The sequence below is a fragment of the Lissotriton vulgaris genome, chromosome 7 (assembly GCF_964263255.1).
Source record: "Lissotriton vulgaris chromosome 7, aLisVul1.2, whole genome shotgun sequence".
NCBI lineage: Eukaryota > Metazoa > Chordata > Amphibia > Caudata > Salamandridae > Lissotriton > Lissotriton vulgaris.
Window position 1 is genome coordinate 1,728,299,958 of NC_141695.1, and position 13,591 is coordinate 1,728,313,548.

Sequence of the window (13,591 nt, forward strand, 5' to 3'; positions counted from 1 at the left end):
CAGAAGGAACTCGATGTTGTTGGCCAACATCTTGCCCATTGTTGGCGGGGCACTGATGGGCTTCTCCAAACTGGCCCGCACGTATGAAATGTTCATCGTTGGGCGCTTCATCATTGGTGTTTACAGCGGACTCAGCACAGGCTTTGTACCCATGTACGTTGGGGAGATTTCACCCACCAGCCTTCGTGGTGCCTTTGGGACTATCCACCAGCTGGCCATCGTGATTGGCTTCCTGATCGCACAGGTGAGAAAGCAGGCTTGGTGTTTATGAAATAGGGAAGGTTTTTTATAGCAAGACAGGAGAGATAAATGGAAGTCTAAGAATTTGAATTAGGTGAATACTGAGGCCCTGGATGGGAGGATATGCTTTGACAATGGTTGGTAGGGCAGTGTGTGATGTATTTGGAGTGGTTTACTGAATGCAAGTAGACAGTACATCCGGGACTTGGGCAAAATTAGTGATACCTTTGACTCCCACAAGCCCATCTGGATCTGTGAGCAACATGCCTTCATTGGAGTTGACGCAGGATCCTAAAAAGCCCTCAACATACGTGTTATCAACGCATATTTACAGTATGGCAGTGCTTCATATCAATATTCCTTTGATAATTCTATGACCCGGGTACCTTAATTGAAATAGAGCTTACTCAGACTCTAGAAAGAGTCGGTATCTCCTTTATGCCCTCCCCATACACATTTATCGATACAACCAGGTCCAGTTGGGCATTTGTCCACCGCCACATTGGCTGCAAACAAAGGTAATTCTGGGGTACACCCTGAATGCTGTTCTTCTTCAGTCTATCTTTATTCATCTAACTATGTATCAGGCGACATTCCTCTTGGGAAAAGATAGTGCTTGAAGGTCCTTGGCCTAAGTTGCAGGAAAAGGGGACCCAGACCACCCAGACATTTCAAGTTCCTAAGGGACAATCTATGCTGTTGTGTTCTCTGAAGTGGAGCAAACGTGTAGGAAAATCCTCTTTTTGCATAATTACCCCCATTTTCGGACTGATGCTGCTGCTTTTTTACTGTGTACAATGGGACTCTGCTAACCAAGACCCAGTGGATATGCTCTGCCCCTAAATATGTTGAAATTGGCTATACTCCTTATTGGCCAATGTAACTTACCTATAAATCCCTAGTATATGGGGGAAAGTGCACCCAGGGCATGTCAGTTAAATATCACAAATGGACTGCAGCACCCATTGTCCAACCCGTTACAGTGACAGTGCAAACAAGACTGAGGGTCTGCCACTGTAGCCTGACTGTGCAGTTTTAAACCAGAAAATTCTCACTTCCAAAATAACCCCTTTTTGACATGCTGCAACCCTCCTTTTAAATATTTATATGTCACCCCTACTCAGACCTTATGGGAAGTAAGGGAGAGAGTATGATATTTAAAAGTAGGACATGTAAAAGTTCAATTTTAAACATGTTCTTCCAAGGAAAATAGCCAAAAAGCTGTTTTTAGTACAGCTGGGTGTTCCATAGTAAAGCATCAGAATGCATTTAATAATGTTATCACCAGCTAGGTAGCAGCTATAAAATGAATTATTGGGGTGCTTACATTCTTTACTACAAGCCAAATCCACTGATAACGTCAGATTTGGAAGACAAATATGAAAAGCCCCTTTTAGAAAGCTACCTTTCCCTTTCCGAAAGCCCCTGAAAGCCCATTTACATCAGCTTTAAAGGTCACCCATGAGCTGAATTGCCCTCTTGATGAGGTATGAACTTGTTCCCACAGCTAAGACAAAGCCTTTGGATATGGGGAGGTGTTCTGTAATTCTGCCCCTCTGGCAGGATGACCAGTTGGGCTGTGCTCAGGAATGTCTTTAACTTCAAATAAGCCTTACTTGTAAAAGGCAAATGTACGCTGACACCTGGGCAAGGCACTCCTTTCTCTACCCAGTCAGGTAGGCACCAATCTCAGTGGGAGGAGATGCCTCAAAATTGGTTTGAAGTGACCACAGTGGCAGGGTTGATCATTCCCCTGGCCACACCTCTGGGGTCGGCAGCTGACAAGTTCTACCAAGACCTGCCCTGGTCCCTGCTAGTGGTATCTGCTGCTTTGACACCTAAGTGATATTCCTGAGGTCCTGGGACCCTTGGCTGTGTCAGAGTTTGCCACCATCCTGAAAAAGTACCAGAAAGGGAATTTGTTTCAAACAAATAGATAATTTACAGAAGTCAGACTGTATCATGTACACATAAATGTATCTGACCAAACCACATTGGGATCTGTGCATGATTTGTCTCAAATTACCTTATTTGTGAGAAATGTAATAGACAATCAAATAAAACAATAGCGACACGGGAAATCTTTATAAAAAAAAGATTCTTTTATATATGTAAATATTTAGAAGTTCAAAGGGTACAAATCATATCACAGATTTAATCAAACATTTCAAATGCCTAAAGGAATAAATGAATTGACCTCTCAAACATTTGAGTAAAAGGCCAATTAAGATGAATTAATAACAAATGACTCCTATTGTTCTAATAGTGAATATCAAATGCGTGATTAGTAGCCAATGTAGAGATGGACTTTAGCAGTGGACATTTCGGTCTTATGTTGTTAAATCGTAGGACCTTCTTCAGGACAACATATATTTGTAACATATATGCACAGGTCAATAGAAGACTCCCTGCCTTTTCCAGGACAAGAGCCCACCCACAGCACACCCTTTTGCTTTCTCCTTTGACCTGTCCCAAGTGGAATGAGTATATCTAGGTGCCATTTTAAAAGCTGCTCCATATTCCCCATAGTGAGCTGCAAGAGGCTTGCTGCACCTTATCCTCAAGGCCCAAGAAATCTGAAATGTGTCTGGGGTTAGAATTGTCCCCATCAGGGGGGATATGGTCATGCAGTGGGTGCAGGTCTGTCGCTTTAGGGTGGATTCCAAGACTGATTCACATATGAATGATCCATGTCTGTACAGCACAGTGAGCAAAAGAGATGGACCAGAGAGTCCAATCATGCCTAACCGTTTATCGGTTAGGCGTGATTGGACTCTCGTCCATGTATGAGCACTCTTTTGAGATTCAAACACTGAGAACAACCAATGCTGCGAAATCAATAGAAGCTGCATTGTAAAACCCTTAGATCTGATGAGTTGAGACCAAAGTACAAAATATAACTCCGACGGTCCCATATTTTTCTTGACTAAGGCTTGTGGTATTTCAATTACAACAGTTATTTTTCCTGTGCAAGGGGTCACCGTTACAAATATATGTTGTCCTGAAGAAGGTCTTGCGATTTAACAACATAAGACCGAAACGTCGACTGCTAAAGTTCATCTCTACGTTGGCTACTAATCACGCATTTGATATTCACTATTAGAACAATAGGAGTCATTTGTTATTAATTCATCTTGATTGGACTTTTATTCAAATGTTTGAGAGGTCAATTAATTTATTCCTTTAGGAATTTGGAATGTTTGATTAAATCTGTGATATGATTTGTACCCTTTGAACTTCTAAATATTTACATGTATAAAATAATCTTTTTTTATAAAGATTTCCCGTGTTACTATTGTTTTATTTGATTGTCTATTACATTTCTCACAAATAAGTTAATTTGAGACAAATCATGCACAGATCCCAATGTGGTTTGGTCAGATAAATTTATGTGTACATGATACAGTCTGACTTCTGTAAATTATCGATTTGTTTGAAACAAATTCCCTTGCTGGTACTTTTTTACTTCACATTATTTGCCCGAGCCCGCAAGGGTATATTGGGTCACCCACCTCTTTTAAACCATCTTAAAAAGCCCAGGACTTAGAAACCTTTTGGTTCCTAAGACATCTGGAGGACTGCGACAAATGTGCCAACTCTATTCGACAGTGCGTTGCCTCTGGCCCAAAGATTCAGGTTGCTCCCACTCAGAGCTTTTCTGCAGCATCAAATCAATTTCAGCGAGACATCACAGAGAAGATATCTGGCCTCGTAGAGCCCTGTTTGGTTACCTCCGGCAGCCTTGCTGTGCTGGAAAATTCAAACTCCAAAAAAGTGACTATGTTCGAACGCAGAAATCTAGGCTGAGCCATGAAGCCAAAAATATCTGACTGATAAGGGACCTTCCTTGGATGTGTATTTTTAATTATTCCTGATTGGAGCTTTCCCACCAAAAGTCAAAAGCTTCACCGGGGCTTCATCCAACTGCAATCCGGCCTCGTGCATCCTTTATTCGACCACAGCCTCCTGTTTTTTCCGGCTGAGGATTGTTGACTTCCAGTTCAGAGACTATTGGGTGATTACGATGGTGGAAGGCACGCCACCGCCAGCCGTGTGATGGCGGGCCCTCCACCATCGTACGTGGATTACCGGCCCACCAAATTAGGGTGGCGGGGTAATCCTCAGTGCAGCGTGGCAGTCGCAAAGACCACCCGCCACTGTTCCTCAAGGCGGTCCTTTTCCGCCCGCCTTGCAGAACCAAAACATAGGAAATCCTTGGGGCGGTGCCTTGCAGCCACTGCTGTAGGGGTTACGATATCCCTTTCCGCCAGTCATTTTGAGGCGGTCACCTCCATAAAATGTCAGGCGGAAATGGATTCAGGGGCCTGTTCCGGGCCCCCCTTGTGTTGGGGGGGCCAGTGGGGCACTGCGGGGATACCCATGGTACCCCCTGCATTTCCCTGCACTTAGTGTGAGGCACCACAAGGTGCCTGTCACGTAATACAAGGAAAGGCACTATATGCATTTTTGCTATTGCAGAGGGGGCTGCAACCATCAGCACCCGCCGCAATAATAAACATGCAAGATGCGACAGCCACGGTGGCGTTTGCATCGTAATTGCACGTGCGGGACCGCCCCATACAGGCGGGCGGTCCCAATTACCACCTCAATGGCGGGCAGACTCAAGTCTGCCCGCCATCGTAATGACCTCCTAAGTCCTAAGGTAAAGCTTCGGACTGGTTCAAACCTTGTTTCTCTATCTGACATGCTCCTTTGCGGTCTGCCTTAAATCAAGCCTAAGTACTGGTCAAGAAAAATCAGATGACCATGGTTGGAGCTTCACACTTTTTGGTGCTATTTTTAATTAAAAAATTTAATTCTTAGCTCTGTTCCCCTTTATTGCATTTTTGTAGTTTTAGTGTCAATTTGTTCATTCAATTACTCTCTATTTTTGTAAATGATAGTGGGATTTTTATTGCACTGTGTTTTTGACTTTTTAAGTGTTTTGATACTTCTACATGCTTTGCACATTTTCTTAAGTTAAGCCTGTCTGCTCTGTGCCATAGCTACAAGGGGTTGAGCTCAGGTTTAAACTAAGGAAACCTTTACCCAACCTAACAAGAATAGGGACATTGCTTGTGGTGGACCGCCATCCACCACAAATAATAATCCTCTGTCTCACTGTGGTAAAATAATTTTACCGTATCATTTTTCCATATAATTATCAATACAAGACAGCTCATTCAAATGAGAGGCAGAGTACGTGGAATCTGAGTCATACGGGCTTTAATGGAAAATCCTCGAGGATTGGATATCATGTTCCATCACCTCTAAGGTTCAGGAAGGGACATTCAACGTTTTATTGGCATTTCACATTACATATAGTAAAATGGTACAATTGAAACCAATACAGTAGGCGTAACAGGTGAAAAGAGAGAGATAAGAACACATGTGCGTAACAGGAGGCGTGTAAAAAGGCGTACACATGGGCGTGCACTGGACATGTCAGAGAAACGTCACAAGAAACGTCACATGTGGGTGGATGCATAGAGAAAGTTGCAGGATCAGCAGAAACCTATGACCTGAATGCGCGCGCAACTAAGCATGACGTGGAACTGGGGAGAACTGGGGGCTTTGACTTTAGCACTAGTGGAGGAGACTGGTGTCTGGGATGTCAGGGCAACCTGTACCTATAGCATATCTGGTATCTCATGTTTGGAAGATGTAGTGTCTGAAGTAAAAGGTCTCTCGGGCAGAGGCCGTTCAATACTGAATGCTAGTGCGTGCATACGTGTCTTGGTGCAACGTGCGGAGCCATGGGCCTACCATGGTAACAGGTTCAGTAAATCACTTGCAAGGAGGACAGGAAGGCCGGGCCCTTTGCTCTGCAGCCGGGAAGATGTTTACCTATTTCACTAGACTGGAATGTGTTTTCGAGGAGGCTGAGCAGATAGCTGTAGGCAAAATACGCTTTTGGCAGGCAGTCCAGGCCGAGCCGGGCACCGCTTCGCCGGCAGGAAGTAAGGCAGGGGTCAGGGATGCATACGGCTTTCGGAGACAGGAGAGATGAGGCTCGGGGCCTCGTTTAAGGGCCTAGCTCGACTGGGCCAGGAAACATGGAGAAAACGTGTGCGAGATTCAAAAGTGTACCATGTAAAGACATTGGCACCATATGCCTAGAAGCCTAATTAACGGGATTTCTTTGCATGACTGGATAGCTAACATGTTAAGGATGGACGCAAATGTATTTGCGTCTTTCTAGCATGTACAGAACAGAAGTTACACGACATACAAGGAATATGGGTGCATGGATAGGGTGCGAGTGGGGGACACATTAGCTACCTGAAAATTTCTATTACCTCATTCCCTCCTTGGACCCTACTACACCCTTTAGGATACATCTATATTCATGAGACCATCTATCTGTTCGTAAAGCATCATTTGTTCTTCTTTCTTTATTCGGGAACGGGAACGTGTACTTGGACGGGGAATACAAGCTGTGGCGCACAAGCCGCAAATCGCTGGCCCACATTGCAGACAGAGACAACAACTGAATACTATGACCAATATTATTCCTAGGAATGATAACAATTTCCATCCCCAGGCGGATATCACACTCCAGAGCCAACCGGACCAAGTCCAGGAGCCTGGGTTCTGGTGTATCAGGTGAGCTATTTCATGAAGCCGAGTTATGGCCTTATACACGGATGGCGCGTTATTAGGAATAAACACGCAACAACTGGATCCGATGACTCTACAAGCCCCGCCCCTATCTGCCAGGATGACGTCAAGGACAAGGCGTTTTTGAAGAACAACAAGTCTCATAGCGGACTGTTCCTCGGTCAGGTTACCTAAGGCAGAAGTAGTCTCGTTCACTACTGCTTCTAGAGTTCTAGTTAATTTGCGTATCAATTTACTATTCTGGACAGGACCTACAAAGAAAAAGAATCCTTTATTGAAATCTGTATATTGCTCCCATGTTGTTTCAGTCTGGTCGACAATCGGGGTCTTGATCTCCCTTCTATGTCTTACATGTACAAGATGTGGATTTCTATGATAATCAGGCGGGGCTAGGAAAACAGGTGGCAATAGGAACGCAATATAACACGTCCCATCCCAATCCTATGGCAGACGTACATAGGCTGTCTGACCACATATAAAATAAGAATGGCGGGAAGCTTTGAAAGTAGACTTTCCTTTATCACTGAATTCGACAACAGTATTACAATCACTGTGTCCTAGATGAACTGAACCATTCTTTCTGACGCATTATTCACCTTTCACTAGCAAAACTGTAATAAACGGTAAGTCCGAATTAGTCTCAGACTGCCCATTCAGGATCATGAGGTTAAGTGTAAAATTACCTAATCCATACACTTCATTTTCTAGATCGGTCCCTGTCCTTTGGGGAAGACCTTCTTTGTCTGGGAAACATATTTTATTCATGACTGTATTCAGGTTCCCCCATATCCAATTGCCTTGGGAAACCTTGGACTTACTATCTAGGGAGGACATTAAAGTAAACCATGCACCACACGAACCATTATGTGTGAACGGATAAGGAAAGAGGGGCAGAGCTCCCTTGTATCTCTGATAGGGAGGGAGTCGGCTACATACCCAGCAATTGGTGGCATTGCTGGTCTGGTGAGAATGGTGTAACATACGGATGAATGTATTGTTGCGCATGGCTAAACGATAAGACAATTCATGAGGGGGCAGGTCACTAAAAGTATGCTCTACAGTGTCATTAGAGGAAGCATGTACATGTGAATCAAGAGGAAAGAAAACATGTAACAATAAACTTATGCATATAATCGTAAGACTCAGAAGAAACATAGAAATTAATGCGATAATGCATCTGCTGTGCAAAACTTTACAGTACTGTTTTCTCTTTTCGCTACGCCTATCTCTCTGACTACTTGGGTCTATCTTATTCATGTCAGAAACCTGTCTAACCGCTTCACCCGAGGGGGACTTAAACAATTAAACGCTGTCTGACTTACTAGACCTCAACTTGGAACGATACTCCTCTTGGGGAGTTTTCTCTAGCAGGGGGAGTTTAGAGTCAGTCTCTGAAAGTGGGCAGTCCTTAATCGGGATTTCTGGACACAGTCCGTGAGATTTCTTAACGTGGCTTGAGTGCAGCCACCCCTTGCGTCCTTCCAGCTTGACTGCAGTTCTCGTTGACATCAACACCAATTTTGGCTGCTTCCATCTGGGTTCCAGCGGACTTTACCTATCAAAGTTCCTCACGAAGACATAATCGCCAGGGATGACTTCATGCGGTTTTACTTGGGTGCTGTCCGGAAAGGCAGCCGCGACCTGTGAACGACAAGATTGTAGTGCAGACATCAAGGAAGCCAAGTAATCTGTCAGCATAGTACTATCAACATCAGTTATGCGTCTGGGCATAGGCGTACCCCACATGTTCTGGGGACAACCAAAAATAACTTCGTACGGAGACAATCCTGTTCTAGAATGGGCTACCATTCGCATGTAAAAGAGTGCAACTGGCAGGGCAACTATCCAATCTACACCTTTTTCTGCACAGATTTTTGATAGGCGTGTTTTCAGGGTCTGATTATGTCTCTCTACGAGACCTGCGGCTTCAGGATGTCGGACGCAGTGGAACTTCCACTGGTAACCTAACAGGAGTGATACCTGTTTCATAAGCTCGGACGAGAATGGCTGTCCATTATCAGAATACACGACACGGGGCAAACCATATCGTGGGAAAAACTCACATATCAGCTGTTTGGCAGTGGTTGCAGCAGTGTAATCGGGGACTGGATATGCTTCTGTCCATCGGGAAAGAGCACATACGACTACGAGGACATACTTGAATCCTCGGCATCTGTCCATCTGGATATAATCCATCTGGAGGACTTCAAAAGGATGGTCAGGAGGATGAAATCCACCTTGTTCCACGGGAACACCTTTTCCTGGATTGAACTGACAACAGATCATGCAAGTACACACTTTCTGTTTTGCTGCTGCTCGTAAATGTTTGTTGAACCAGAGATTCTGTAAACTGTCTAACATGGCTTTCTCTCCTAAGTGTGCTGGACTATGTGCTGTATTAATGATAATTTGAACCATAGAGTCGGGGAGGAACCATGTGGCTCTTCCCTTTGTCATCCATCCCTGATCTGTTTGGATCCCTCCTTGTTCAGTCCATTTCTTAATTTCATCTGGAGTTGCATGTGTCTGTATGTCGAGTACGTCTAGAGTGGGATCCTTAACTGTCAGGCAATGTGTCAGTGTAGGTACTTCAATCTTTGTCATGTCAGTCGGTATGTCTGTCTGAGCTGTAAGTTTGGCTGTTCGATCTGCCAGGTCGTTACCCTGGGAAATATTGTCGGTGACTTTAGTATGTGCTTTGCACTTCATAATGGCTATGGCTGTAGGCAAGTGTATTGCTTCTAACAGGGCTTGAATGAGGGGACCATGCTGGATCTTGGTACCGTGAGAAGTTAAAAAACCTCTCTCTTCCCAAAGAACTCCGAAGTCGTGTACGACTCCGAATGCATACTGTGAATCTGTGTATATGTTAACTTTCTTGTTCTTGGCTAGTATACAGGCTTGGGTCAGAGCAATAAGCTCTGCAGCTTGAGCAGATAGTGTGTCAATACGGTGTGTTTCTATGACTTCAGTTTCAGTGGTCACTGCATAGGCGGCCACTAACTCTCCTGTGCTTGTTCTCATACATGAACCATCCACGTAAAGTGTCAGGTCCGGGTCGGTCAATGCAATGTCTGTCAAGTCTTGTCGGGGCTTTGTCACTGTATTAATGACTTCTACACAGTCATGTGGTGCTGGATCAATTGTACTCGAGGGTAACAATGTGGCAGGGTTGAGTATGTTGCAGCGTCTGATTTCAAGCACGCAGGCAGAGCCTGGGCTACTGGATCCAATGTACTAGAAAAATAAGCACAAGGCTTATGGTGTCCGGCTTGATCTTGTGTGAGAACAGATAATGCTGTGCCATCGCGTTCTGTGACAAAAAGTGTAAAAGGTTTGCTGTAACATGGTGTCGCTAAAACTGGTGCTTGACATAAAGCTTTCTTCAAGTCATTAAAAGCTTGCGTATGTTCCTGAGTCCAAGGGAGGACAGTCGAAGTCGCTGCCTCCTGTGTTGTCAACTGTATGAGTGGCTTGGCTAGAAATGCATACTGGGGAATCCATTGTCTGCAGTACGAAGTGAGGCCAATAAAGGCCCGTACTTCCTTTTGTGTCTTGGGTTGTGGCAGATGTGCAATTAACTGGATACGATCTGGTGTCAACTGTCTACCCCTCTTGGACAGCAAGTGTCCAAGGTATACCACTTGCTGGGCACAGAATTGGAGCTTTGAAGGGGACACATTATGCCCCTTTTCGGCCAGAAAATACAAGACTGTCAGTGACGCGCGCTCGCAGTCACGTTCGGTCCGTGCTGTGATCAATAGATCATCAACATATTGCAGTAGAGCAGTGTCAGTAGGCATGTGAATACTGTCTAGTTGTCGTTTCAGTGCTTGGCTGTAAATACTAGGACTTTCCGTGAACCCTTGAGGTGCATGTGCAAATTTGAAGCTTCGGCCATTTAAACAGAACCCGAAAAGGTATTGGCTTTCGGGATAAATGGGGACGCTAAAGAAGGCGTTCTTAAGATCGATTACAGTAAAGAACGCAGCTTCGGAATCAATGGCAGTCAATAGTGATGAAATATCTGGGACCACTGGGTACTGTGGTACTATGCATTTATTGAGTTCTCGAAGATCGATCACCAGTCGGTAGACTGGAGGTGCATTTGGGTCAGTTCGTTTAAGAATCGGAATGATTGGAGAATTACATACATTGGAGTCAGTTTCTACAACTACTCCTTGGGCAATGAGCTCGTCAATAATTTTCAGTAAGGCTGCTACAGCCTCGGGGGGCAATTTGTATTGTCGGATCCGGGGCAGTACAACACCTTGCTTGAGTGTGACACGATAGGGAGTAATGTGCATACAACCTACATCAGTTGGACCTTGCGCCCATAAATGCTGTTGAACATTTTTCAATCTTGCATCAAAATCTCTCAACACATAATGACCCTTGAAGTCACGTAAAAATAATCTCACTCCTTCCGGAGAACAACATATAACAGCTCCTAGAGCTTTCAACGTTTTGATACCAAGCAAGTTTTCGGGACATGATTTCGTAAGTAACAGGTCTGTAGTACGGGACAATGGACCGACTGCAAGGGGAACTGGCTTTGATACTTCGTTAACAATAGGCTTTCCTGAAAATCCAAGGGAAACATTCTGTGAGCCTGAGAGGGGTGCCCCTGGAACCTCCTCATGACTAATGGTAGTTCTGCTCGCCCCTGTGTCAATCAAAAATTTTCTGTCTTTCCCTAATACCTGACTATGTACATAGGGACCTTCTTGATCTACAGGAACCTCGATAAGGGGCAAGCCAACCTCCCTCTCTAGGCTGTTTCATGTGTACTGCTGATAATCGGGGTAATCGGACCGTGCATACTGGTACATTTGCTGTGTGACATGTTGTGTTGTGGCAATGGGTTGGGGTTGGGGTACAGCTACTGTCTGTTGCTGTGCATTCTGTGGATGTTGCGTATTCTGTGGAATATTCTGTGGAATATTCTGTGGAACGTGTTCTGGTCTAGGCGGACGTGGTCTTTCTTTCGTTTTGCCTGTAGCAATATTGTGTCTGAGAACGGCACATTCATTTATGAAGTGACCTGGCTGTTTGCAATAATTGCAATTCCCTTTAACAGGAGCTGCAGAATGACTAGTCTGTGTGTTCTGCGTGTTACCCCTCTTCTGACCATCTGCTGGAACGGACTGGGCAACTAGTACTTTCATTTTCGTGTCTTTCATACGTCTCTGTTCATGATCGTGTTCCTCTCTAATTCTGTTCTGGTGGTACTGTAGCATCTGTAACATTTGGGAAGGCGTATTTGCTTGCCATGTGCTTTCGACTTTCAATACTCTGTTTTTAACCTGGGGTAAGGAATTCTCGACTAATTTGGTCACAAAAAGATGTGGATATGATTCGGTACTTGTTTTCAGGCCACTATTAATAATGAAACATTTCTCGAATCTGGAATAAAAATCACTAGTGTCTTCGTCTTGTTTCTGTTTGCAGGCTGAGATTGCATCCCAGTCTTCCTTTTTAACTGTCAATAATCTAGGCAAAACCTGTACTAATAATCCTGGTAATGCTTTAGTTTTGTCCCCAAGACCTAAACCTGGGGTACGTGTCTTTTCCTCGTCTTCTAATTCAGTCCAGATAATCTTTTTATCTCCCACCTCCCATTCTTTTTCTTTCAGTTTTTCGTAAATCCCTGCTGGCAACAATACTTTTAACATTTTAAGAATGTCAGAATACGTGTAATCTCCCATCAGTAACATGTCTTTTAATTCACGGTGGAACCCTGCAGGATCTTTATCGTGACAAGGTACTATTTTCTTCATTTCCAATAATTCCATTTTGGTCAAAGGAGTGTATACGAATACGCGTTGAAGCATACCCCTGGAATCTGGACGGGATAAACTTCTCGTAAGGGGTTCTGTCGGTCTAGGTGATAAGGCTGTCTTACTGGGGGTGGAACAGGAACAAAATGTGGAGTCAGGAAAGTTCTGTACTTGTGACGTTGTTCTAGAATGGTATTAATTAAGTCGGTACCTAGGCCTCTCCATCTTCTCAGGAGTAAGTCTTGCAATATATTATACAATGGACCTGGATCAGATTGCTGATTTTCATATAGTGTAATGAGATGTTGGATCATGTATATACCAGCTAATCGCTGTTCTTCTGGAGTAAGGCTCAAAAATGTTTGCGCTACTGAATCATCTTTATATATACTGTCATTTCCAGCCCATTGGACTGCTGACCGTGCTAGTTCCTGATCACGCATGGTATTAAGTTCATGATAACCTATTCTTTCTTTCAGTATTTTATCAGTATCTTGAAATAAATGTTCAAGAGAACATTGCTCTGGTATGGGGGAAAGGAAACGTTTCTTGTTTTCTAGACGAATGGGTCTGTCAAAAGAATACTGTTTAGGGAGCTTCACTCTACCTACGTACGCCATTGTACCTTGATTCTCTACTGGATTCTCTATTTCTTCCTCCTCTGAGGATTCATTCTTGTCTGACTCGGCTTCCTTTTCAGCCTTCTGTCTGTCATGCATTGTTACTATTTCTTTACGGATCTTTCTGGACATGGCATCTATACAATTCTGTTTATCATGTTTTCAATCTGCAATATTCTGACTCCATTTTATCAGTGCATCCATCTCTTCTTTGACAGTACCTGGCCGGTCTCGTTCCCTTATCAAACAATTTATCAAGAATCGTAAGATAAAACCTTGTGTCTCAGTCTTTTGATATGCCATGGCCTCACGAATACATTCTGGTCTCTC

At 44.0% G+C, this 13,591-nt stretch overlaps 1 protein-coding gene across 1 annotated transcript in view; it reads left to right on the top strand.

The window, feature by feature from the left end:
* Positions 1–13,591, top strand: part of LOC147706470 (solute carrier family 2, facilitated glucose transporter member 3-like) — a 146,934-nt gene that overhangs the window by 77,226 nt on the left and 56,117 nt on the right. The window contains exon 5 of the mRNA XM_086929614.1: positions 4–244. Within this exon, the coding sequence (XP_086785740.1) occupies positions 4–244 (241 nt within the window). The remainder of the gene's footprint in view (positions 1–3; positions 245–13,591) is intronic.